Source organism: Phoca vitulina, unplaced genomic scaffold (assembly GCF_004348235.1).
Source record: "Phoca vitulina isolate PV1807 unplaced genomic scaffold, GSC_HSeal_1.0 scaffold2, whole genome shotgun sequence".
Classification (NCBI taxonomy): domain Eukaryota; kingdom Metazoa; phylum Chordata; class Mammalia; order Carnivora; family Phocidae; genus Phoca; species Phoca vitulina.
This window is the reverse complement of record NW_022589705.1, coordinates 1045675-1069191: the sequence shown is the minus strand read 5'-3', so window position 1 is coordinate 1069191 and position 23517 is coordinate 1045675. Positions and strand designations below refer to the sequence as shown.

General features: G+C 41.5%; 1 protein-coding gene across 3 annotated transcripts in view; it reads left to right on the top strand.

Moving 5' to 3' along the window:
• The window catches only part of CHD1L (chromodomain helicase DNA binding protein 1 like), a 164878-nt gene that overhangs the window by 126874 nt on the left and 14487 nt on the right, over positions 1 to 23517 (top strand). For all 3 annotated transcript variants that reach the window (XM_032420126.1, XM_032420120.1, XM_032420137.1), the window contains exons 13-19: positions 6681 to 6795; positions 7301 to 7454; positions 10382 to 10547; positions 14831 to 14979; positions 16225 to 16388; positions 16933 to 17138; positions 18279 to 18377. In XM_032420126.1, the coding sequence (XP_032276017.1) occupies positions 6681 to 6795; positions 7301 to 7454; positions 10382 to 10547; positions 14831 to 14979; positions 16225 to 16388; positions 16933 to 17138; positions 18279 to 18377 (1053 nt within the window). The remainder of the gene's footprint in view (positions 1 to 6680; positions 6796 to 7300; positions 7455 to 10381; positions 10548 to 14830; positions 14980 to 16224; positions 16389 to 16932; positions 17139 to 18278; positions 18378 to 23517) is intronic.

The window sequence follows — 23517 nt, the reverse complement described above, 5'->3', positions numbered from 1 at the left end:
ATAACACCCAGTGCTCCATGCAGTACGTGCCCTCCTTAATACCCATCACCGGGCTAACCCATCCTCCCACCCCCCTTCCCTCTAGAACCCTCAGTTTGTTTTTCAGAGTCCATCGTCTCTCATGGTTCATCTCCCCCTCCAATTTCCCCCCCTTCTTCTTCCCCTGCTGCTATCTTCTTTTTTTTTTTTCTTAATGTATATTGCATTATTTGTTTCAGAGGTACAGATCTGTGATTCAACAGTCTTGCACAATTCACAGTGCTCACCATAGCACATACCCTCCCCAGTGTCTATCACCCAGCCATCCCATCCCTCCCACCCTGCACCACTCCAGCAACCCTCAGTTTGTTTCCTGAGATTAAGAATTCCTCATATCACTGAGGTCATATGATACATGTCTTTCTCTGATTGACTTATTTCGCTCAGCATAACACCCTCCAGTTCCATCCACGTCGTTGCAAATGGCAAGATCTCATTCCTTTTGATGGCTGCATAGTATTCCATTGTATATATATACCACGTCTTCTTTATCCATTCATCTGTCGATGGACATCTTGGCTCTTTCCATAGTTTGGCTATTGTGGACATTGCTGCTATAGACATCGGGGTGCACGTACCCCTTCGGATCCCTACATTTGTATCTTTGGGGTAAATACCCAGTAGTGCAATTGCTGGATCGTATGGTAGCTCTATTTTCAACTTTTTGAGGAATCTCCATACTGTTTTCCAGAGTGGCTGCACCAGCTTGCATTCCCACCAACAGTGTAGGAGGGTTCCCCTTTCTCCGCATCCCCGCCAACATCTGTCGTTTCCTGACTTGTTAATTTTAACCATTCTGACTGGTGTGAGGTGGTATCTCATTGAGATTTTGATTTGGATTTCCCTGATGCCAAGCGATGTTGGAGCACTTTTTCATGTGTCTGTTGGCCATTTGGAGGTCTTCTTTGGAAAAATGTCTGTTCATGTCTTCCGCCCATTTCTTGATTGGATTATTTGTTCTTTGGGTGTTGAGTTTGAGAAGTTCTTTATAGATTTTGTATACTAGCCCTTTATCTGATATGTCATTTGCAAATATCTTCTCCCATTCTGTCGGTTGTCTTTTGGTTTTATTGACTGTTTCTTTTGCTGTGCAAAAGCTTTTTATCTTGATGAAGTCCCAATAGTTCATTTTTGCCTTTGCTTCCCTTGCCTTTGGCGATGTTTCTAGGAAGAAGTTGCTGCGGCTGAGGTCGAAGAGGTTGCTGCCTGTGTTCTCCTTTAGGATTTTGATGGACTCTGTCTCACATTTAGGTCTTTCAACCATTTTGAGTCTGTTTTTGTGTGTGGTGTAAGGAAATGGTCCAGTTTCATTCTTCTACATGTGGCTGTCCAGTTTTCCCAACACCATTTGTTGAAGAGACTGTCTTGTTTCCATTGGACATTCTTTCCTGCTTTGTCAAAGATTAGCTGACCATAGAGTTGAGGGTCCATTTCTGGGTTCTCTATTCTGTTCCATTGATATATGTGTCTGTTTCTGTGCCAGTACCATACTGTCTTGATGATGACAGCTTTGTAATAGAGCTGGAAGTCTGGAATTGTGATGCCACCAGCTTTGCTTTTCTTTTTCAACATTCCTCTGGCTATTTGGGGTCTTTTCTGGTGCCATACAAATATTAGGATTATTTGTTCCATTTCTTTGAAAAAAGTGGATGGTATTTTGATGGGGATTGCATTGAATGTGTAGATTGCTCCAGGTAACATTGACATCTTCACAATATTTGTTCTTCCAGTCCATGAGCATGGAACGTTTTCCATTTCTTTGTGTCTTCCTCAATTTCTTTCACGAGTATTTTATAGTTTTCTAAGTACAGATTCTTTGCCTCTTTGGTTAGATTTATTCCTATGTATCTTATGGTTCTGGGTGAAATTGTAAATGAAATTGACTCCTTAATTTCTCTTTCTTCTGTCTTGTTGGTGTAGAGGAATGCCACTGATTTCTGTGCATTGATTTTATATCCTGCCACTTTACTGAATTCCTGTATGAGTTCTAGCAGTTTTGGGGTGGAGTCTTTTGGGTTTTCCACATAAAGTATCATATCATCTGCAAAGAGTGAGAGTTTGACTTCTTTGCCAATTTGGATGCCTTTTATTTCTTTTTGTTGTCTGATTGCTGTGGCTAGGAATTCTAGTACTATGTTGAATAGCAGTGGTGATAGTGGACATCCCTGCCGCGTTCCTGACCTTAGGGGGAAAGCTCTCAGTTTTTCCCCATTGAGAATGATATTGGCTGTGGGTTTTGCATAGATGGATTTTATGATATTGAGGTATGTACCCTCTATCCCTATACTCTGAAGAGTTTTGATCAAGAAAGGATGCTGTACTTTGTCAAATGCTTTTTCTGCATCTATTGAGAGGATCATATACTTCTTGTCCTTTATTAATGTATTGTATCACGTTGATTGATTTGCAGATGTTGAACCAACCTTGCAGCCCAGGGATAAATCCCACTTGGTCGTGGTGAATAATCCTTTTAATGTACTGTTGGATCCTATTGGCTAGTATTTTGGTGAGAATTTTTGCATCCATGTTCATCAAGGATATTGGTCTGTAATTCTCCTTTTGGAGGGGGTCTTTGTCTGGTTTGGGGATCAAGGTAACGGTGGCCTCATAAAACGAGTTTGGAAGTTTTCGTTCCATTTCTATTTTTCGGAACAGTTTCAGAAGAATAGGTATTAATTCTTCTTGAAATGTTTGGTAGAATTCCCCTGGGAAGCCATCTGGCCCTGGGCTTTTGTTTGTTGGGAGATTTTTAATGACTGCTTCAACTTCCTTAGTGGTTATAGGTCTGTTCAGGTTTTCTATTTCTTCCTGGTTCAGTTTTGGTAGTTGATACATCTCTAGGAATGCTTCCATTTCTTCCAGGTTATCTAATTTGCTGGCATAGAGTTGCTCATAATATGTTCTTATAATTGTTTGTATTTTTTGGTGTTGGTTGTGATCTCTCCTCTTTCATTCATGATTTTGTTGATTTGGGTCATTTCTCTTTTCTTTTTGATAAGTCTGGCCAGGGGTTTATCAATCTTGTTAATTCTTTCAAAGAACCAGCTCCTAGTTTCGTTGATCTGTTCTGCTGTTCTTTTGGTTTCTATTTTATTGATTTCCTCACTGATCTTTATTATTTCTCTTCTCTTGCTGGCTTCTCCTTAGGCTTTATTTGCTGTTTTTTCTCTAGCTCCTTTAGGTGTAGGTTAGGTTGTGTATTTGAGACCTTTCTTGTTTCTTGAGAAAGGACTGTATTAGGACTGCCTTTGCTGCATCCCAAAGATTTTGAACAGTTGTGTTTTCATTTTCATTGGTTTCCATGAATTTTTTTAATTCTTCTTTAATTTCCTGGTTGACCCATTCATTCTTTAGTAGGATGCTCTTTAGCCTCCATGTATTTGAGTTTTTTCCGACTTTCCTCTTGTGATTGAGTTCTAGTTTCAAAGCATTGTGGTCTGAAAATATGCAGGGAATGATCCCAATCTTTTGGTACCGGTTGAGACCTGATTTGTGACCTAGGATGTGATCTATTCTGGAGAATGTTCCATGGGCACTGGAGAAGAATGTGTATTCTGTTGCTTTGGGATGGAATGTTCTGAATTATCTGTGAAGTCCATTTGGTCCAGTGTGTCATTTAAAGTCTTTGTTTTCTTGTTGATCTTTTGCTTAGATGATCTGTCCATTTCAGTGAGGGGGTATTAAAGTCCCCCACTATTATTGTATTGTTATCAATGTGTTTCTTTGCTTTTGTTATTAATTGGCTTATATAATTGGCTGCTCCCATGTTAGGGGCATAGATATTTACAGTTGTTTGATGTTCTTGTTGGATAGACCCTTTAAGTAGGATATAGTGTCCTTCCTCATCTCTTATTACAGTCTTTGGTTTAAAATCTAATTTGTCTGATATAAGGATTGCCACCCCAGCTTTCTTTTGGTGTCCATTAGCATGGTAAATGGTTTTCCACCCCCTCACTTTCAATCTGGGGGGGGGGTCTTTGGGTCTAAAATGAGTCTCTTGCAGACAGCCTATCGATGGGTCTTGTTTTTGTATCCAATCTGATACCATGTGTCTTTTGATTGGGGCATTTAGCCCATTTACATTCGGGGTAACTATTGAAAGATACGAATTTAGTGCCATTGTATTGCCTGTCAGGTGACTGTTACTGTATATTGTTTGTGTTCCTTTCTGGTCTATGTTGCTTTTAGGCTCTCTCTTTGCTAGAGGACCCCTTTCAATATTTCTTGTAGGGCTGGTTTTGTGTTTGCAAATTCCTTTAGTTTTTGTTTGTCCTGGTATTTTCAATGACAGCCTAGCTGGATATAGTATTCTTGGCTCCATATTTTTCTCATTTAGTGCTCTGAATATATCCTGCCAGTCCTTTCTGGCCTATCAGGTCTCTGTGGATAGGTCTTTTGCCAGTCTAATGTTTCTACCATTGTAGGTTACAGATCTCTTGTCCCGAGCTGCTTTCAGGATTTTCTCTTTGTCTCTGAGACTCGTAAGTTTTACTATTAGATGTCGGGTTGTTGACTTATTTTTATTGATTTTGAGAGGGGTTCTCTGTGCCTCCTGGATTTTGATGCCTGTTTCCTTCCCCAAATTAGGGAAGTTCTCTGCTATAATTTGCTCCAGTATACCTTCTGCCCCTCTCTCCCTTTCTTCTTCTTCTGGGATCCCAGTTGTTCTAATGTTGTTTCATCTTATGGTATCGCTTATCTCTCGAATTCTGCCCTCGTGATCCAGTAGTTATTTATCTCTCTTTTTCTCAGCTTCTTTATTTTCCATCATTTGGTCTTCTATATCATTGATTCTCTCTTCTGCCTCATTTATCCTAGCAGTTAGTGCCCCCATTTTTTATTGCACCTCATTAATAGCCTTTTTGATTTAGACTTGGTTAGATTTTAGTTCTTTAATTTCTCCAGAAAGGGTTTCTCTAATAACTTCCATGCTTTTTTCAAGCCCAGCTAGTATCTTTAAAATCATGATTCTGAACTCTAGGTCAGACCTAGAGTTCATCATATTCAGAGAGTAGCGTTATGTTTGAAAGGTCTAAAATTAGGAAGAAAGAGTCAGCCCTTTGGAGTACTCAGAAGCAGAATCAGCACAGGGTAATCTTTTGAGAACTGAAGCAGTCCTGGACATGAGCCTTTTCCAAACACTATCGGTCATGTTTGCCCTTACGTTTTAGCTGTAGATTAGTAGTACTATCATTTCATTTAACAGGTTCCCTCCAACTTTCAAATGTTTCTGTGATTGAAGCGTATTGCCACCAGGTGGCAGTGATAGCTCGTGATATGTCCCAAAGAAGACTGGAGAATAGCTTATTTGTAAGACATCACCCCTTAATGAAGAGCTGAACTGAGACATTAACCCTGAAAGAAGGTGATAAAATTTATTGAGCACACTTTAATGAAATAAGTACCTAGGAGATAATTGTGGTATAGTGGGTAAAAGCAAAGTCTCTGGAGCCAGACAATGTGGGACTGACTCCTGGCTCTTTCACTTTCTAGCTGTGTGATCTCTAATAAGTCCTTTGGCTTCTCTGTTCTTCTATCTATAAAATGCCCATGATAATAACAAACTACTCGTAAGGTTGTTGTCAGGATTAAAAGGGTCGATATATGTGAAGTGCGTAGAACAGTGCCTGGCACGTAGTAAGCACAGCACAAGCAGGCATTATTGTCAGGTATAATTTAGCACCTCTCAGTAATCAGTCTTTATTATCTCTTTATTCCAACTTTAATTTTATATGAAGTCTTTAATTAGAATATTCCTGCCTGACTTGTCTTGAGAGCCAGCTTAGAGTCAGTAGCCCATCTCAAAAGTTAGTCCTTAATTCAGGCTCTTGGAACAAGCCTTTTCAGGCTCGCTTGTCTCAGCAATGAGCTGTAACGACCCTGGCAAGAGGAAGTCCCTTTTGTACTTGTTTCCACATTAATCAAAGACAAGGCTGTAATTTGCTTTCATGGTTCTCTTAATTAATTCTCATCATTCAAAGAGCCTCCTCAGCCCTTTTGCTATGCTGAAGAAGGATCAGAAAGCTGTCCCATGGAGTGTTCTTGTCCTATGGTTGGTTTTGTTAGCTTCTCTTTGATTCATGTGGAAACACAGAAAAGGCTTTCTAAGATTTCTCCTGTCAGAGGGAGGTAGTTTCCTGCTCTGCTTAGGAGTGTAATAAATAAATGTCATCCTCTGTTCTCATTAGCCTCTATCAGGGACCTTGCTGCCTTAGTTGTAACCTGCGGTGGATGTTAACTCCTCTCTTAACAGCGCCCACAGCAGAAGGCCTCTTGCATATTTAAGACTGTTTTCTTTTGAAAGAGCATGCATCCTTTTAGAGCATTCTAAACAAACCAATCAAACCATTTAAAATGGCTTCCTGGCACTAACTTCAGCTTGCACTTTGGCTCCTTGCCCCTGCTCCTCTCATTCTGTTACTTTTGGTCGTTAAATTTTCCCAAGTCAGGCAATATGAGCCCGGGTAGCACTGTTAACCACTCCAAGGTCCTGGAGTTGGGGATGGAGTGTCAGTTTGAAGGGTGAGGCCAACTGTTTTGACTGATCTTAATTTACCAATCATACCGCTGTAGCCTTGTGTCTTTCTCTTCTAGCCCTAGCCGGAGTGCTGCTGATCACGTTCCTTTTGCATTGTTTTCAGGAGGAGTTGGCATGAACTTAACGGCTGCAGATACCGTTATTTTTGTTGACAGTGATTTCAATCCGCAGAATGACTTGCAGGCAGCTGCCAGGGCTCATCGGATTGGCCAGAACAAGTGAGAGTTCAGCACCAGCATTCTTCCACATCTGGGGCTCCTCAGCAGTTCCGGGTGGGGAAGGAAGGTGAAGAAGCTGGTCCTGTGGCATCCCAGACTGGAGGGCCAGAGAGCACTGGGTTTTAGCCCAGCTTTGCTGCTGACTCCTCGAAGGCTGCTGGCCAACACGCATTCTCATTCCAGACTTGCTTCATTAAAAAGCTAAAGAGATGGGCCTTACCCTTTGACCAGAGGATAATTGAGATCTACCAGAGGTTTTCCTCCTGTTCCCATCAGAAACCCTAGTTTATGGCCCCTCCTTGTCCCTTCCTTGACTCTCTTGGAAAGTTTCTGTGGGGCCAGATCTCTCTAACAAATGCTTAGGTCCGCATAGTCCAGTCTCCCTTTAGTTGTACCCTGAACGTAGCATTTTGGGTTTGTTTCCTTTTAGGTATATCAACCTTGTATGCTTGTGTTCATCTCTGCAGACCCTCACAGCACACTCCTCTCTTTTGACTCTGTACAGGTCTGTTAAAGTTATTCGGCTGATTGGCCGAGACACTGTGGAGGAAATAGTCTGTAGGAAAGCAGCCTCCAAACTGCAGCTTACCAACACAATCATAGAGGGAGGCCATTTTACTCTGGGGGCCCAGAAACCTGCAGCGGATGCTGAGCTCCAGGTATCATATGTTGTTCTTCCCTTAAGAATGTGTTATATTTCTCAGAGTCCATAGGGTTCTAGAGGGGAGGGGGTGGGGGGAGAGGTTAGCCTGGTGATGGGGATTAAAGAGGGCAGGTATTGAATGGAGCACTGGGTGTTATACGCGAACAGTGAATCACGAACTACATCAAAAACTAATGGTGTAATGTAGGGTGATTAACATAACATAATAAAATATAATTAAAAAAAATATTCCTGAATGGCTTTATACTGGCCAGGCTGGCATCAAAATTACATTTGTGAGGTGATGCTATTTGAGGAGATTGTAAAACTAAGGCCATCTGCAAAGGAAAGGTGGTGGTGTCTACTTAATGATGGATTTATCGTAGCAAATATTATAAAACTATCTCTTTAATAAAAACAATTAGCCAATTACATATTCCAAAATGATTATCTAAGAAAAAAAGATATTAGCATGCTTAATTAATATTGACTATATAAAACAAAAAGAAAAATAATTTACATCTATTAAAGTTTTCGAAATATTTGAATCAAAAGAAACACTGAATTTTCTACGAACTGTTAGTAATTAGTTGACCACACTTACTATGCCTTTACTTAGCTGAATATTTGTAAATAAAACTAAAAACCAAAAAAAAAAAAAGAATGTGTCATATTGTCAGTACTTTCTTTTTTTTTTTTAGATTTTTATTTATTTATTTGACAGAGACACAGTGAGAGAGGGAACACAAGCAGGGGGAGTGGGAGAGGGAGAAGCAGGCTTCCCGTGGAGCAGGGAGCTTGATGTGGGGCTCGATCCTAGGACCCCAGAATCATGACCCGAGCTGAAGGCAGATGCTTAACGACTGAGCCACCCAGGCGCCCCTGTCAGTACTTTCTTGTGGGTGAGAAAGTAAACACAAAGAACTGCTATTAACACCCACTCTCCCCAACTACACATTTGTTCCCTGGCCAGACATACCTGCCATGGTATCTACTGCATGCAAGCAAGGAGCTAGAAATGAAAATGATATATAAAGGTGGCGGAATATGGAATAACAAGGATGGGCTTTAGATACCCCTCACTTGGATTCAGATCCAAGCCTTGTCCCTTAGTGGCTATGTAGCTTTGAGCAGGTATCTTCACCTCTCAGATGTGCTCTGTTTGCATTTCAAAAAATGAGAATACTGCAAGTTACCTCAGAGGACTGTTAAAAAAATTAGATAAAGTACTCAGCTTAATAAATGATGGTTAATCCCATACCTCATCTTAACCCCAGACCCTTTGATTAGTGAGTGACCTTCATAGTCAGAGGTGGGTAAATGAGATCAGGAATTCAAAATTCTGCTGTAGGAAAAACGGATGAAAGAATAAATTGCTTGAAGATGGAAATATTGGATAGGAAACAAATGCTGACTTGAAGATTTTCTCTTCTGGAAGAGGGCTTTGAGTTATTCTGTCGTAGCCCCTGGGTTAAAATTAGAATCCATATTATAATATATCCTAGGTTCTTCCATTTTGGCCCAGGGATCATGTTCACTGAAATAGTCAGAAGCACTTCAGATGATAATTAGCACACACTAAGCATTCAGTAAATGTTCATTACATCTGCCTCTTTGTAGGGTAATGAACCTGATTCCCTCTTCCAGGACTTGAGAATCCTATATCTCTTAGATTTAATAAACCACAGCCACATCTTCTATTACTGGATTATTTTAAAACAATGAACAAACTGTTTTCATCTGAGACAAGGGCATTGGGTTGTCACCTTTGTTTTTGGCAACCAAAGAGATAACTAGTGTAGTCTGGAGGGGGAGGGAGAAAGCAGACTTTATTTTTTTTTAAAAGATTTTATTTATTTGTTTGATAGACAGCGAGAGAGGGAACACAAGCGGGGGAGTGGGAGAGGGAGAAGCAGGCTTCCCGCTGAGCAGGGAGCCCGATGCGGGGCTCGATCCCAGGACCCTGGGATCATGACCTGAGCCGAAGGCAGACGCTTAATGACTGAGCCACCCAGGCGCCCCAAAAGCAGACTTTAGAGCCAGAACGTAACCTTCTGGTGTCCTTGAGCTGGGCAAGAAGTCCGACAGAGCCCTCCCAAACGGCTGGTGTTGGGAACAGTTTACGTTCCCATCAGTATTTGGCTCACAAATACTAGACCATCTAGAGATAACTGACCCAGTCTAAAAGAGTAAGATATGAGCTAGAAGCCACGATGTGAGTCTGCCTTGATTTGGAACCTCAGAGAGTTAATGCTTAAGGAGTTGCAAAGCTGGAAGTAGGACGCTAAAGCCAGGGAAATTATTTGAACTGTTTGGGTGGTTCCTGTATCCCTACGGAATAGGCTAAGGGTGCCTTTAAGATAAGGGAAGAGAGGCAGGATAGTGCAGTGCCAGAGGAATATCCAGGAAGATTAGAATTGAGAAATGGCCTTCAGGTCTGGCTATCAGTTATTACTGGTCTTTGCAAAGGTGTTTCCATAGCGCTGTGGTAGGAAACCAGATTGCCAAAGGAAAGAAGTCAGTTAATGGTAGAGGGAGAGTACCCAGTGTAGCCTTCTCCTTCGAAATTTGTCAGTGGGAGAGAGGCTGACTGGGTCTCTGATTTCTCATGTGGCTGCTGGAAGTGCCTGTGAGAAGGACTCTGAGAAGTGCTATAGATAATGCAGGATATTACTGTTATTTAGGAAAAAATTGGCTAATTTTTCTTGTGGTGGTGGAGAATTGTCAGAGTCAACATCACTGATCGGTATTCATCACCTCTCTGCTTGGCCATCATCCAGCTAGTAAATGGCCCCGTTGGTGTCATCCTCATGGGGAGAGAAGAATGGCTGACCAACAGGGAAGGGATTCGCCTTGTGTCATTAAGCCATGTAGCAAATCAGTGACATCCCAATGCTTATTTTCATGAGAACTAACTGGACTTTTTCATTTTCTCCATTTAAGTTGAGTGAGATACTCAAATTCGGTTTGGATAAATTGCTGTCATCTGAGGGGAGCACCATGGATGAAATAGAGCTGGAGACGATCCTGGGAGAAACAAAAGATGGCCAGTGGATCTCTGATGCCTTGCCTACGACAGAAGGAGGAGTCAGGGAGCAGGGGGAAGGCAGTAAGTTGGGGTTGAGAGTAGAGCAAATGGCACAGCCGCCCAAGTTAGACATGAGGGAGATTGGTCCCCATAGAAAGTCCTGGATAGTGCTCCCTGGGGCATCTTTTCCTACCCAGCCCTTGGGCACACTGTTTAAGACTTCCTTGGTCCAAGAACTCTTCCTAGACTGACTGGAAATTGTCTGACTCTTCCTTTGTAGCTGAACTTTGAACCCACTCAATGATATCAGTGCTTGTAGTAGTATATCTTAAACGTTGTAATTTGTACCATTTCTGCCTTGATTGCAAGCATCTTCTCCTTTGTTAGTGAAGCCCACTGTCCTTAGTATGGCACCCTCCACATTTTCCTTTTCTGAATATGTTCCTTTTCTGAATAGTAGAATGATTTGTTTTTTACATTGGTTGAACATTTATTCTGTACTTGATCAGAAGTGTGTACCGCATCATGTACCTTCATTTAATCTTCACCATACTCCATAAAGGTGTAGGTGCTGCTAATTTTTTAGTGAAACAATACATGTAAATTATGAGAGGATTTTGTCTTTTCTGAATTTGGTCAGCATTTGTCTTTTTTGTCTGTTTCGGTTCTGAGTATTTGAATTTCTGACTTGAAGTGTTTTTCACCTAGAGCTTTGTAAGGATGTTCCCTGCTGTCTTATACTTATTTTTGTCACGCACCAGTGGCAGCAGGGATTCAGTGTGGATGGGGTGAGGCTTGAGGGTCTTACTCTGGACTTCTTAATTCAAGAGTACCTTATTCCACAGATATGCAGACATGTAGCTTTTTTACCAAATGATGCCTTCTTTTTTGGTGGAGAGTGGGGTTGGCATGACTTCTGGTTTTGTGATTTTCTTTGTTTTTGTAGGATTCCCAATTTCCATCACTTGCTTTCTTTTTTTGCCACAAAACTGCCAAAGGATGTCTCTTTCTCCTCCAAAAGCAGTGCCTTCCCAAACTCCTGGCTGCATGCACTTTCTGGTCCCTTCCTTTAAATTCCTTAGTAGCCCGTGCTCTGATGTACCGAGTCGGAGACTTGTGCTTATTATTTTCGCATGTAGGGTGTGGCGCTCTTTGGGGGGCTGTGTCCAACACTGCCAGTCTCTGCCTCACTCTAGTGTGGGCTTGGGAGCTGGCTCCGTTGGCGTTTGGATGTTTATTTCTCTACTTACCTGCAAATGGAAGTTTGTAATGTTCTCTGACTCCTCGTTTTATAGTAGACATGGATTAGGGGTGGTTTATAGGGTATATGGAGAGATTGGAATTTAGGCAGCTAGTATTGTTCTATAGGACACAGCTCTTTGACTTTTCTCATGTTTTATTTTTTAAGTTTATTAATATTAGTATCCCATCTTTATTCTTCAAGTACTCTTTCTTGTTCTCGGTTTTAATGTCATCCTGTTTTCGTTTTACAGATAATGTCCTCCCTTGAGACATTTATTATAGCTTTTATTTTATTTTATTTTTAGATTTTATTTATTAGAAAGAGACACAGAGTGAGAGAAAGCACGAGCAGGGGGAGAGGCAGAGGGAGAAGGAGAAGCAGACTTACCGCTGGGCAGGGAGCCCGATGCGGGACTCGATCCCAGGACCCCAAGATCATGACCTGAGCCAAAGGCAGACGCTTAACCAACTGAGCCACCCAGGTGCCCCTATTGTATAGCTTTTTAAAAAGTATTCTTTGGCCCCCTGCATTTTTTCTCTTTCCTCCGATTGCTGCTTTTGCTGCTTTTTTCAAAATTTGCTTTAGAACCTCTTGTTTTTGTCTTGAGTTTTCCTGAGATAGCTGGTCTCCTCTGGCTGTCTGAAAACAGTGTTCACTGAAATGTACCAGTGAAGTGCCCAAGCTGATAGGCAGCCCAAAGCCGAGCAGGTATATAGACTCTTAGTCTTTATTCCAGCATTACTGGTTGGAGAGCCGGCTTCTGCATTGAGGAGGCCTTCCCAGATGTTTATATTTGAAGTCTTTTCTTTGGGCAACTTAGTTTCTCCAGAGATGAATCCTTTAGTATCTTTCTTGGGTTGGAATAAACCTGTTTGCTCAAATTGAAGAGACAGTGGATGACAAGGGTTCATGGTGCTCCTGTTATTGGGTGTACACAATTTCTCTCAGATCCCCCACTCTCCAGCACCTTGTCCTTGTACATCCTTTGAAGGATTGACAGGGTCTCTATTCTCAGAATCACCCCTTGACTAGGCTCCTGTGTTTGGCCTCTACGTTTTTTCTTAATCTGTTCTCATTGCTTCAGCCACTTTACATTTTCCAAGAGTTACTAAACTTTCCATCCACTGTTGTCTCATATCTTTTCAAAATCCCTTTACTGCCATTTAGTGGTTTTAGGTGGGAGAAGAAATGGATGCATGTGACCCTATTTTGAAGTTATACTTGGATATGAAATACTAAAGCTTGCACCCATTTCTGCACTCATCTAGATTAATTTCAGCTTATTTTCCTAATGTTATTAGAACAAAATAAAATTTTTTTGTTTTCCAGAAAGACAATTATATTCCTTAGTCAGTGCTGCCAGAAGAGATTTCCTACTTGTATTAAAATTTGGAATCTTGGGCGCCTGGGTGGCTCAGTTGGTTAAGCGACTGCCTTCGGCTCAGGTCATGATCCTGGAGTCCCAGGATCGAGTCCCACATCGGGCTCCCTGCTCAGCAGGGAGTCTGCTTCTCCCTCTGACCCTCCCCCTCTATGTGCTCTCTCTCTCTCATTCTATCTCTCAAATAAATAAATAAAATCTTAAAAAAAAAAAATTTGGAATCTTGTCTTTGATCAGTGAGTACATGTTCACTCTGTGGTAGATGGTTCTACTAGCAGGACATAGATGAGGGTCTAGGCCTGTGGTCTCCAGCCTCCTTTTGGCTGCAGAGTGAGGACAGGGAGCATGATTAAAAATAATATAAATGAATATGAAAGACCAGTAGTTAAAGCAATTCCAATCAAAAACAAATAAAAAACAGGGTTGCTTTATCTGGAATGTCAGGGTTTTTTAAAAAGCATGTTTGTAAGTTGAGAATTGCATGCATTATGAAGCTACATATGTTGATCATATTTGACACTTCTCAGCTCTTTATTTTTTTTTCCACTTGTTGATAGAGCACCTCATTGAAAGCCCCCTGCTGATTTAATTAGCAAGTGCCAATTAGAATTACAGCTGGTTGGATTTGGGTACAAGTGTGAAGCAATTGATCTCTTGAGGAGGAAAATGTTTTGCTTTCATACTCTCTAGAGAAAACATACTTAAAGCTGATTTCATAATGCTGTGAAAATACATTCTTTGGTAGTATGTGCTATTAAATACGCTTCACTTTAGAATCATTTTCTGTCACCTCTCTGTGGTTGTTGATCTTGGCTTGTCATGACTTCTTTTTACCACTGATTCATGATCTTGGCACATCACCCAACCTTTCAGCCTTTGTGTCCTCATCTATAAAATCGTGCTGTTAATGTCTGCTTTACTCTTTTAAATAGTTGAAAAATTAAATGTGATAATAGATGTGAAAGTGTTCCGATAGCATAAAATACTCTCAAGATTACATTATTATCATTATTGTTATTACTATAATTAGTATGTGCTGGCCTGTTCACTCTCCATCCTTCTACAGACACAGGAATGCTCTGAAAAGAGCATGCAGGCTTTTGAGTCAAAATCCTGCCTTCTTCATTTATTAGCAGTGAGAACTGGGGAGTCCCTTAATCCCTGTCTGAGCCTCATTTCTCCCTTTCTTCAGCGGGGTTAGTTATACCAGGATTGTGGGGAGTCTCATAAAGATACTTCATGAGATCTGAAAAGAATATTGTAAATCACAGGAATTATTTTTGTGATTCTCCATTTTCTCATAGATTTGCCACTTGTTCCTTTAATATTACAGAAAAGGGGGGAGAGAGTTGAGTATTAAGTATGTACAGAATAAAAAAATTATGATCACAGTTATCTTTTATTAAGTGATCTTAATATCAGTGAGACCTATCCTGAAGAGTAGTGTGGAATCGGTGATGAGTGATCCCAAGATTCAACAGGGTGGAGGTATCCAGCAGAGACTTGCAGACCAGCTAGAGGTGGACCAAAGGGCATTAGCCACGCCCTCTCCTTTAAATAGTAAATGTGTGAGATCCCCACCTATCAGTGTTAGTGGAATCCAGAATCAGTACCTTCATCACAAGCTAGTCCTAGCCCATTTAGAATACAAACTGTTCTCTTTGCCCTTATTGCTTTGAATAGAATTAATCCATTTTTCTCTAGTATCTGACATTTCTCTTTTGTGTTTTATGTTCTTAGAAAACCATATGTACTTATTTGAAGGTAAAGATTATTCCAAGGAGCCTAGTAAAGAAGATAGAAAATCATTTGAGCAACTGGTAAACCTTCAGAAAACCCTTTTGGAGAAAACTACACAAGAGGGCCGGTTACTCCGAAATAAAAGCAGTGTAAGGACTATTAATTTGTGTAAAAGAATAAATTCTCCCAAATTTGCATCCTAAGAGAACAAAAAATGATGCTGGGAGTGATTTATTGAGAAATAAGTATGTAAATATTTGTTGAAATATAAGTATAATTAACTGTACTCTAGTATAAAAATTGTGTAAAAGTTGGCATAAATAACATTAACAGGAAGAGTGCATTTTTCCACTTAAGGCAGGTGAAAGCAGCCCTGTCCATCTTAGCCATCCCAGAAGGGATCACCAAAATACCACACCCTGCTCCTGATAATTTGACCCTGTGTCACTAACAGAGGGTGGCAGTCATGAACGATGTATGTAATGTTCTTGGTACTTGGCACTTAGTATGTGCTCATTAAATGCTAGCTATTGTTAATCATGATGTTGAAATACTCTGAGAAGGAATTATATAATACATTATAGGAGGATTTCCTTTAAAAATGGTTAAACTGGGGCCCCTGCGTGGCTCAGTCAGTTAAGCATCTGCCTTTGGCTCACATCATGATCCCAAGGTCTTGGGATTGAGTCCCGCATCGGACTCCCTGCTCAGCGGGGTGTCTGCTTCTCCCTCTGCCTCTGCCTCTCCCCCTGCTTATTCTCTCTCTCTCTCTCTCTCTGACAAATAAATAAAATCTTTTAAAAAAATAAAAAATGAAAATGGTTAAACCTAAAATGGGCTCTTGGAGGGTATACTTTCTATTAAAAAAAATTACTTTTCTGAAGTACCTGATCCTATTGAAATTAATCAGATGACGTACTGCTATACCAACCATGAGTTGAGTTTGGTTGAGCTTAGAGCACAATATCCTGATCACCGGGCCAGTAAGATGTGTAATGTGAACAGTAAATTGAAGTGTCTTGCCACCACTTCCCACCACACAAGGGGGCAGGGAGATGCAGTTTTGTGAAATATTAAGTGTGTTGCTTTCACACAGAATGTGTTTTTTTTTTTTTTTTTAAGATTTTATTTACTTATTTGACAGAGAGACGCAGCGAGAGAGAGAACACCAGCAGGGGGAGTGGGAGAGGGAGAAGCAGGCTTCCCGCTGAGCAGGGAGCCCGATGCAGGGCTCGATCCCAGGACCCTGGGATCATGACCTGAGCCGAAAGCAGACGCTTAACGACTGACCCACCCAGGCGTCCCACACAGAATGTGTTTTAAGGATAAATGAAACTCATGAAGGGACAGACAGCCCCCAACCTTCCTGGTTATAGATCTTGTTCTTCCTAAAGGTTCTCCACCCAGGCCTTGCAGAGGGGTCTACCAAAAGGAAGCGGATTCTGAGCCCAGAAGAACTGGAGGACAGAAGGAAGAAGAGACAAGAAGCAGCAGCCAAGAGAAAGAGAATAATGGAGGAGAAGAAGAGGAAAAAGGAAGAAGCAGAACACGAGAAAAAGTATGTGTGTCTTATTTGATTGTATTATCATAAAGCTGATGAGGGTCATGTTTAAAGGAATCACTATTGTATACTGAGTCCACAGTTGAACACTTTAAAATTGCAGAAAATTTCTATAAAACTGGTAGCTCCTTCTGGTAATAGAATGTTTTTTTTCAAGATTGAGCTTTAACCCTGACAGCATACTTTTATAAAAAGTCCTGAATGCCTAAGGTAGAGAGACTCATTCAGCTGAAGCGGGAAAATGTTAAGGTTTTATTGTCGCTGTCTGACAGAGTTAGTTCACTTGAACAGTACCTTAATCTTGTTCTTAAAAACAGGGACATCTGATGGCTGCTCATTATTGAAGTATAGTCAGGAGGCAGCTAGGCTCATCAGTAAGACTTCTTGTTGATTTACAAATAGGCAGAAAACTGCAATCAGGGTGAGTGTCTAATTGCATTTCCACTGGGCACTTGCTGTTTGTGAATAGCAGGATGAAGTGCGCGCCAAGAGAAATTGTGATAGGCCAGGTTAATTTCCTGTTCTCTCTGGCCTCTTGAAGGATGGCTTGGTGGGAGTCCAACAATTACCAGTCCTTCTGCCTGCCTTCTGAGGAGAGCGAACCAGAGGACCTAGAGGACAGGGAAGAGGAGAGCTCTGCCCAGCTGGATTATGAAGATCCAGATTCAAGTGCCATCAAGTATGTTAGCGGTGATGTCACCCACCCACAGGCTGGGGCAGAGGATGCTGTCATCGTGCACTGCGTAGGTAGGAGGAGTGGTACCGGCCCAGGGTGGGTGCCTTGTTCTTTATGATGCCAAGAACTGGGGAGGAGGAGGCAGAAGTCTGACCCAGGGATGACTGATGGGCCAGCACGGTCCTGTGGTCAAAAAAAGGCAAATTTTAGAATCCAGAGATACAGATTTGACTCTTGGTGCTCCCATTTACCTGGTTGCATATAATTGGATAATTCCCTATTCTCTGCACAAGTTTTTTTAAGAGGGTGAAAGGAGGCGACATATATAAGATAAATCTTTTGAGAAAAAGCAAAACTGCCAGCGTATTCTCCCTGCTTCCACGATCTTCACACTTTTTACTTCCTCTGCCTGGAACCCTCTTTCCACAGATAGCCACATTAAGCATCGTTCAAGTGTCTGCATCTCAGAGAGGTCTCCCTGAGTGCCTCGTGTAAAACAGACCCCACCCCCATGCGTCTATTATTCTCTCCTCCTTTTCCTACTTTAGTTTACTTTATTACACGTATTACCACCCTGACGTATTATGTATTTGTTTATATGATTGTCTCATAAACTTCATGGGAGCTGTTTGTTGTTGTCATCCACTGCTATGACTCTAGTGCCTAGAGCAGTGTCTGCATGTAATACGTGCTAACGAATATTATAGAATGAGTGAATGACTGTCAATAGAAGGTACTAACCAGCTATGTTAGTAGCAGCTCAAATAAGTCATTTAACCTTTTTCTTCCTTACCTGTAAAATGGGAGTTGTATGCTGTTGTATCACCAATGCTTGAGCTATTTGTTTTTTTGTGTTTTTATTGTTATGTTAATCACCATACATTACATCATTAGTTTTTGATGTAGTGTTCCATGATTCATTGGTTGTGTATAACACCCAGTGCTCCATTCTGTATGTGCCCTCTTTAATATGCTTGAGCTATTTGTTATGTCATGTCTACTCTCCACCTTTCCTATTAGGATAGCCGTGTATATTCCATAAAACCTAAACATTTTTGAGAAGTCCAACCTATGATATTCCTGGGAGGCTACATAGGTGTTTCTTCCCTTTGAAAAATCATCCTTCTACAAAGCTAGTTGGTATACCTTTGTGTTTCCGAATTGTGGGCTGGACTTTGCCTTCTATAAATGAAAATTTTTTCTTCTCTCAGATGACTCTGGTCGCTGGGGCAGAGGTGGTTTATTCACAGCTTTGGAAACACGATCTGCTGAGCCACGAAAAATATATGAGCTGGCTGGGAAAATGAAAGGTAAGAAGCAAAGCAGAGAAAAGGGGTAAGGATGGAATACAAGAGGAGAGGACACTTAGGACAGGTATCACGTGGGTTATGAAGCACTAATTAAGGAGTTAGGAGAGCTAGTTGGGGGTCTTATTAGCTAGTTTTGTCATCATTTAATTAGTTATGCGACTTTGAGGCAGTCCCTTACCCTCCCTGTGCCTGTTTTCTCATCTGTAATTTGTGAATAATACTTATTCCACCTACCTCATGGGACTATAATGAGGATAGTGGAAATGCAAGTATTCTGATAAATGTCAATCCCTCTGTGCATATTTAAGTATTGGCATGAAGAGCGTTTCATTGTTTACCTCCACTGCGACCAACTCACCCGATCTTCATAAGGGAATATTTATCGAAAATGTCAGAGACCTGTGGGAGAGAAATCAGACCTGCCATTAAAGTGCTAATAAGAGCTGGGGTTGGGTGTTGAAGAGGAGGAGGTTGTTTTATGAGGTTAGTGTAGGCTGAGATACAGCACTCCCTGGAGACAGAAGTAAAGGTGCTTGGGGCCAAAGGAACTTAGAAGTCTGGAAATATCCTCCCTTGGCGTGGAGGAGGAGAAAGGGCACCTTCTTTTACGTGCAGAAATCACAAAGTAACAAGAGGAGTAAAATTATTATTGTCATTATTTTCTGGGGACTTGAGAGGCCAAGGGACCTTGTTCAATAGAGAAGGGCCCTTCAGATTCCTCAGAGATTGGTTTTCCCTAACTCTTCTGCCTAGTTCTCTAGGGTGGAAAGGGATATAAGGACTTAGAAGGAATACTTTTTCTACTAAGATAGATCACTGACAGAAAGGTTTAACAGGTTAAAATAACTGAGATCTAGCTATTGATTGGGCAGTTGGAAAAGCAGAGAATTCAGGAGAGGTCAGAACTAGAAATGAAGACTGAGGAATGCCTGTTTGGATCCTTGTTTGAAAATGTGAGGGAGGCAGGATGGGGACCTAGCACCTACTCCAAAGGACCTGAGAGGAGGCTTGCCCACCACTGCCAACCCATAAGAGACAGAAGACCTCCATGCAGGCTATGGAGCCAGCACAACTGCCTAGACCCCTCTTGCCACCGTCAGGAAAAAATTGGATGAGTGCTCATCGGGCAGGTACTCATGCATGAGACAGAACTCAGAAATCCAGCTTTCCTGCAGGAAGACTCCAGCATATCACTGGAGAAGGAAGAAAAGAGAAAAACAAAAATAGGAGTTGGTCACAGTGGAGGTCGTAAGAGAAACTCTCCTGCTGCAGCCTTTCCCCCAGGGAAACACTGAATGGACTGATGTAGTTGGTGGAGGTGATCTGTCCTGTGGGGGGAAAGGAAAGTGGTGAGTAAACGCCTAGCTGTCCCGGCAGATGGAACACAGCTGGAGAAACCCATTTCTCTCTGCCAGCACCCACAGTACTAAGGTGGGAGTTCTGTGACTGGGAGGAGGCAGATCCGAATTTCATATGGTGTCAGAGGGTTTGTGCTCAACAGGAAGTTCAGCCACAGTCTTTGGGAGTACCACACCCAGGATCTCCCTACTGGGTCCACAGGCTCCCACAAAACCCTGAGTGCTAAACCCACACTTCCTCTGACTCTGCTGCCACCTGTCTGTACAGGCTCCCAAATGTGTGTGTGAGAGCGAGCTCAGGTAGACAGGGAGCACACTCAGAACAGGCCTTGGTCATCAGTCAAGGAAAAAACCACAAACCTGAGCTATGTATAGCTCTTCTAGAATGCTGTTTCCAAGAGGCAGCCTGCTGAATTATAACATCCAGAGATGACACAAAGGCTTAAAAATTCGGCCCCGAGAAAGCAAGAAGTGTGGAGCAGGTATACCTCAAAAACACAAGGAATAACTCAGTGACAGTACCACAGAACATAAAACCATCTGCTGAAAGCAGTGAGCACAGAGTTAAGGAGGTATCTGCTACTTCAAATGCAAAAGCAGCAGTGCATAACTACGAGGAATGTGAAAAATCAAGGAAATATGGCATCACAGAAAGAAAATGACAGTTCTCCAGCAACCAAGCTCAAAGGCACAGAATATTGCAATCTAACTGATAAAGAATTCAGAATAGCAGTTATGAGTAAACTCAATGAGTTGCAAGAAAACTTATGGCAATTCATTGAAATCAGGAGTAAAACATGAACAGAATGAGTTCTTTCCGTAGAAGAGAACCAAACAAATTCTGGAGCTGAAGAATTTGATGAATGAGGTGAAGACTACAATAGAGAGCAGCTGTAGCAGGGCAGACCAGATGGAAGAAAGAATAAATGACTTGGAGGATAGGAATTTTGAAATAACACAGAAGAGGTGAAAGAATAGAGATTAAGTAAGAGCTGTGGGATTGGATCAAAAAGACAACTATCAGAGTAAGACAAATATCAGAATAAGCAGGCTTCCAGAAAAGGAAGAGAGGGAGAAGAAGGAAGAGTTTATTTAAAAAAATGATAGCTGAGAACGGCCCAAACCTGGGGAAAGATTGGGACATATAAGTCCACAAAGCTAATAGATCACCCCATTATCTCAATGTAGAAAGGCCTTCCCAAGACACATTATAATGAAACTGAAAAATCAATGAAAAAGAAGCCAGGGGGGAAAAGGACATAACCTAGAAAGGACCCTCATTAGGCTGACAGCAGATTTCTCAGCAGAAACTACAGGCCAGGAGAGAGTGGAATGACATATTTGGTGTCGAAAGATAAAGACTGCCAACTAAGGATACTGTATGTATCTGGCCAAGTTATCTTGCAGATAAGATATCCCAGACAAAAGCTGAGGGAGTTCACTACCACTAGACCTGCCTTGCAAGATGCTGAAAGGAGTTCTTCAAGCCGAAATGAAAAGGTACTGATCAGTATCACGAAAACATGGAAGTACACAACACACTAGTAAAGGTGAAAAATAGTTAGGTAACTGTAATCTATATTAGGATGGTGCATTAACCATTCAACTCCAGTATAAAGGTTAAAGGAAAAGAATAGTAAAAAGAACCATTAATGAATACACAACATAAAAAGAGGTAAAAAGGGATAAAAGAAATAAAAGGGAGAACCTTAATAGGTGACTGAAGATAAGTTGCTGTCAGCTTAAGATGGACTGTTTTATCCGTAAGGTGCTTTATGGTAACAACATAACAAAAACCTAGAGTGGATCCACAAGAGACAAAGAGGAAATGGAGCATACACCACAGAAAATAACCAGTTTATGAAGGTAGACAGAAACAGAGGGAAAAAGAAACAATGGAAATACAATGGAATTTGCTTGAATTCACCAAGCAAAAGGCACAGTCGCTGATGGAAAAAACAAAAAACAGGACACAGCTAATTGCTGCCTACAAGAGACCAACTTGAGCCTTAAAAACACACATAGATTCAAAGTGAAGGGATGAAGAAAGATACTCTGTGCAGGTGGGAACTAAAGAAAGGGGGGGGTGGCTGTCCTTGCATCAGACAAAGTAGACTTTAAACCAAAATGGTAGCAAGAGACAAAGTCATTATATAATGATAAAGGGATCAATGCATCAAGAAGTTATAACAATAGTATATAGCATCAAGAAGGTATAACAATAGTATATATTCACCCAACATCAGAGGACCTAGATATATTTAACAAATATTAACAGGTGTGAAGGGAGAAATAGACAACAATGCAATAATAGTAGGGGACTTTGATATATCACTTTCAGCAATGCAGATCATCCAGAGAGAAAAGCAACAAGGAGATAGACTTGGACCAAATCGTACATCAAATTGACCTAATAGACATCTATAGAAAATTTCATCCAACAGCAGCAGAATACACATTTTTCTCAAGTACACGTGGAACATTTTCAAGAATAGAGCACAAAACAAGTCATAGCAAAATAAGACTGAAATAATACCAAGTATCCTTTCCAACCACAATGGTATGAAACTAGAAATTTTTAATGAGGAAAGTTAGAAAATCTCCAAATAGGTGGAAACTAAACAGCACACTCCTGAACAGCCAGTGAGTCAAAGAAGAAGTCAAAAGGCAGACCAAAGAATATCTCGAAACAAATGGGAACAGAATATACCAAACATTGATGGATGCTGCAAAAGCATTTCCGACAGGGAAGTTGGTAGCAATAAATGCTTATGTTAAGAAAGGATATTTCAAATAAACAGCCTAACTTTATACCACAGAAACTAAAAAAAGAAGAGCAAAGTAAGCCCAAAGTTAGCAGAAGGAAGGAAATAAAGATCAGATCTGAAATAAATAAGAGATCTGAAATAAATAAATCAATAGAGAAGATCAGTGACTCTTACGAGCTGGTTTTTTGAAAAGATAAAATTGACAAACCTTTAACAAGACTAAGAAAAAAGAGAGAAGACTCGAAGTCAGAAATGAAAGAGGAGAAATTACAGCTGACACTGCAGAAAAACATTAAGATCATAAGTCACTACTATGAACAATTTTACACCAACAAATTAGATAATCTAGAAAAAATGGATAAATTTCATAGTCCTACAACCTACTAAGACTGAACCAGGAAGATATATAAAGTTTGAACAGGAGGGGGGAAAGATGGCGGAGGAGTAGGGGACCCTATTTCAACTGGTCCCCGGAATTGAGCTGGATATCTACCAGACCACTCTGAGCACCCACGAAACCAGCCTGAGATGTGAGAAGATCTGGATCTCTACAAACAGAATATCGCAGGCGGTTGGTTTTGAGGTACGAAGTGGAGAGCCGTGATTCTGTGGGCAGATATCAGAGGATAAACGGCAGCGGGAGGGTGCCTGGCCGTGGGGATCCTACACCGCCGGTAAGTGACAGCCTCGTGCACTGTGGACGGGCACAGACTCGCAGACCAGTAGCGGCGGGGAAAGGACTTTAGGGCAGCCCCCAGGGTGGAAACTCAGAGCGGCGGGGTCGCGCGTGCGCGAACTGCAGCCCCCAGGACGGAAACCTGGAGCGGCAGGGTCGCGTGCACGCGAACTGGGAGCGGCTGGCGGTTTTAGAAGCACAAAGGGCAGAGACGTGCCCTCACCTAGAGGCAGGACTGGGAGCGCTGCGGAGGGGCGCACAACCCAGGACGCTGCAGTTTATAGCAGCACAGACAGAAACGGAGACAGTGTGGAAAGCCGCCAGGGAAAGGTGCCAGA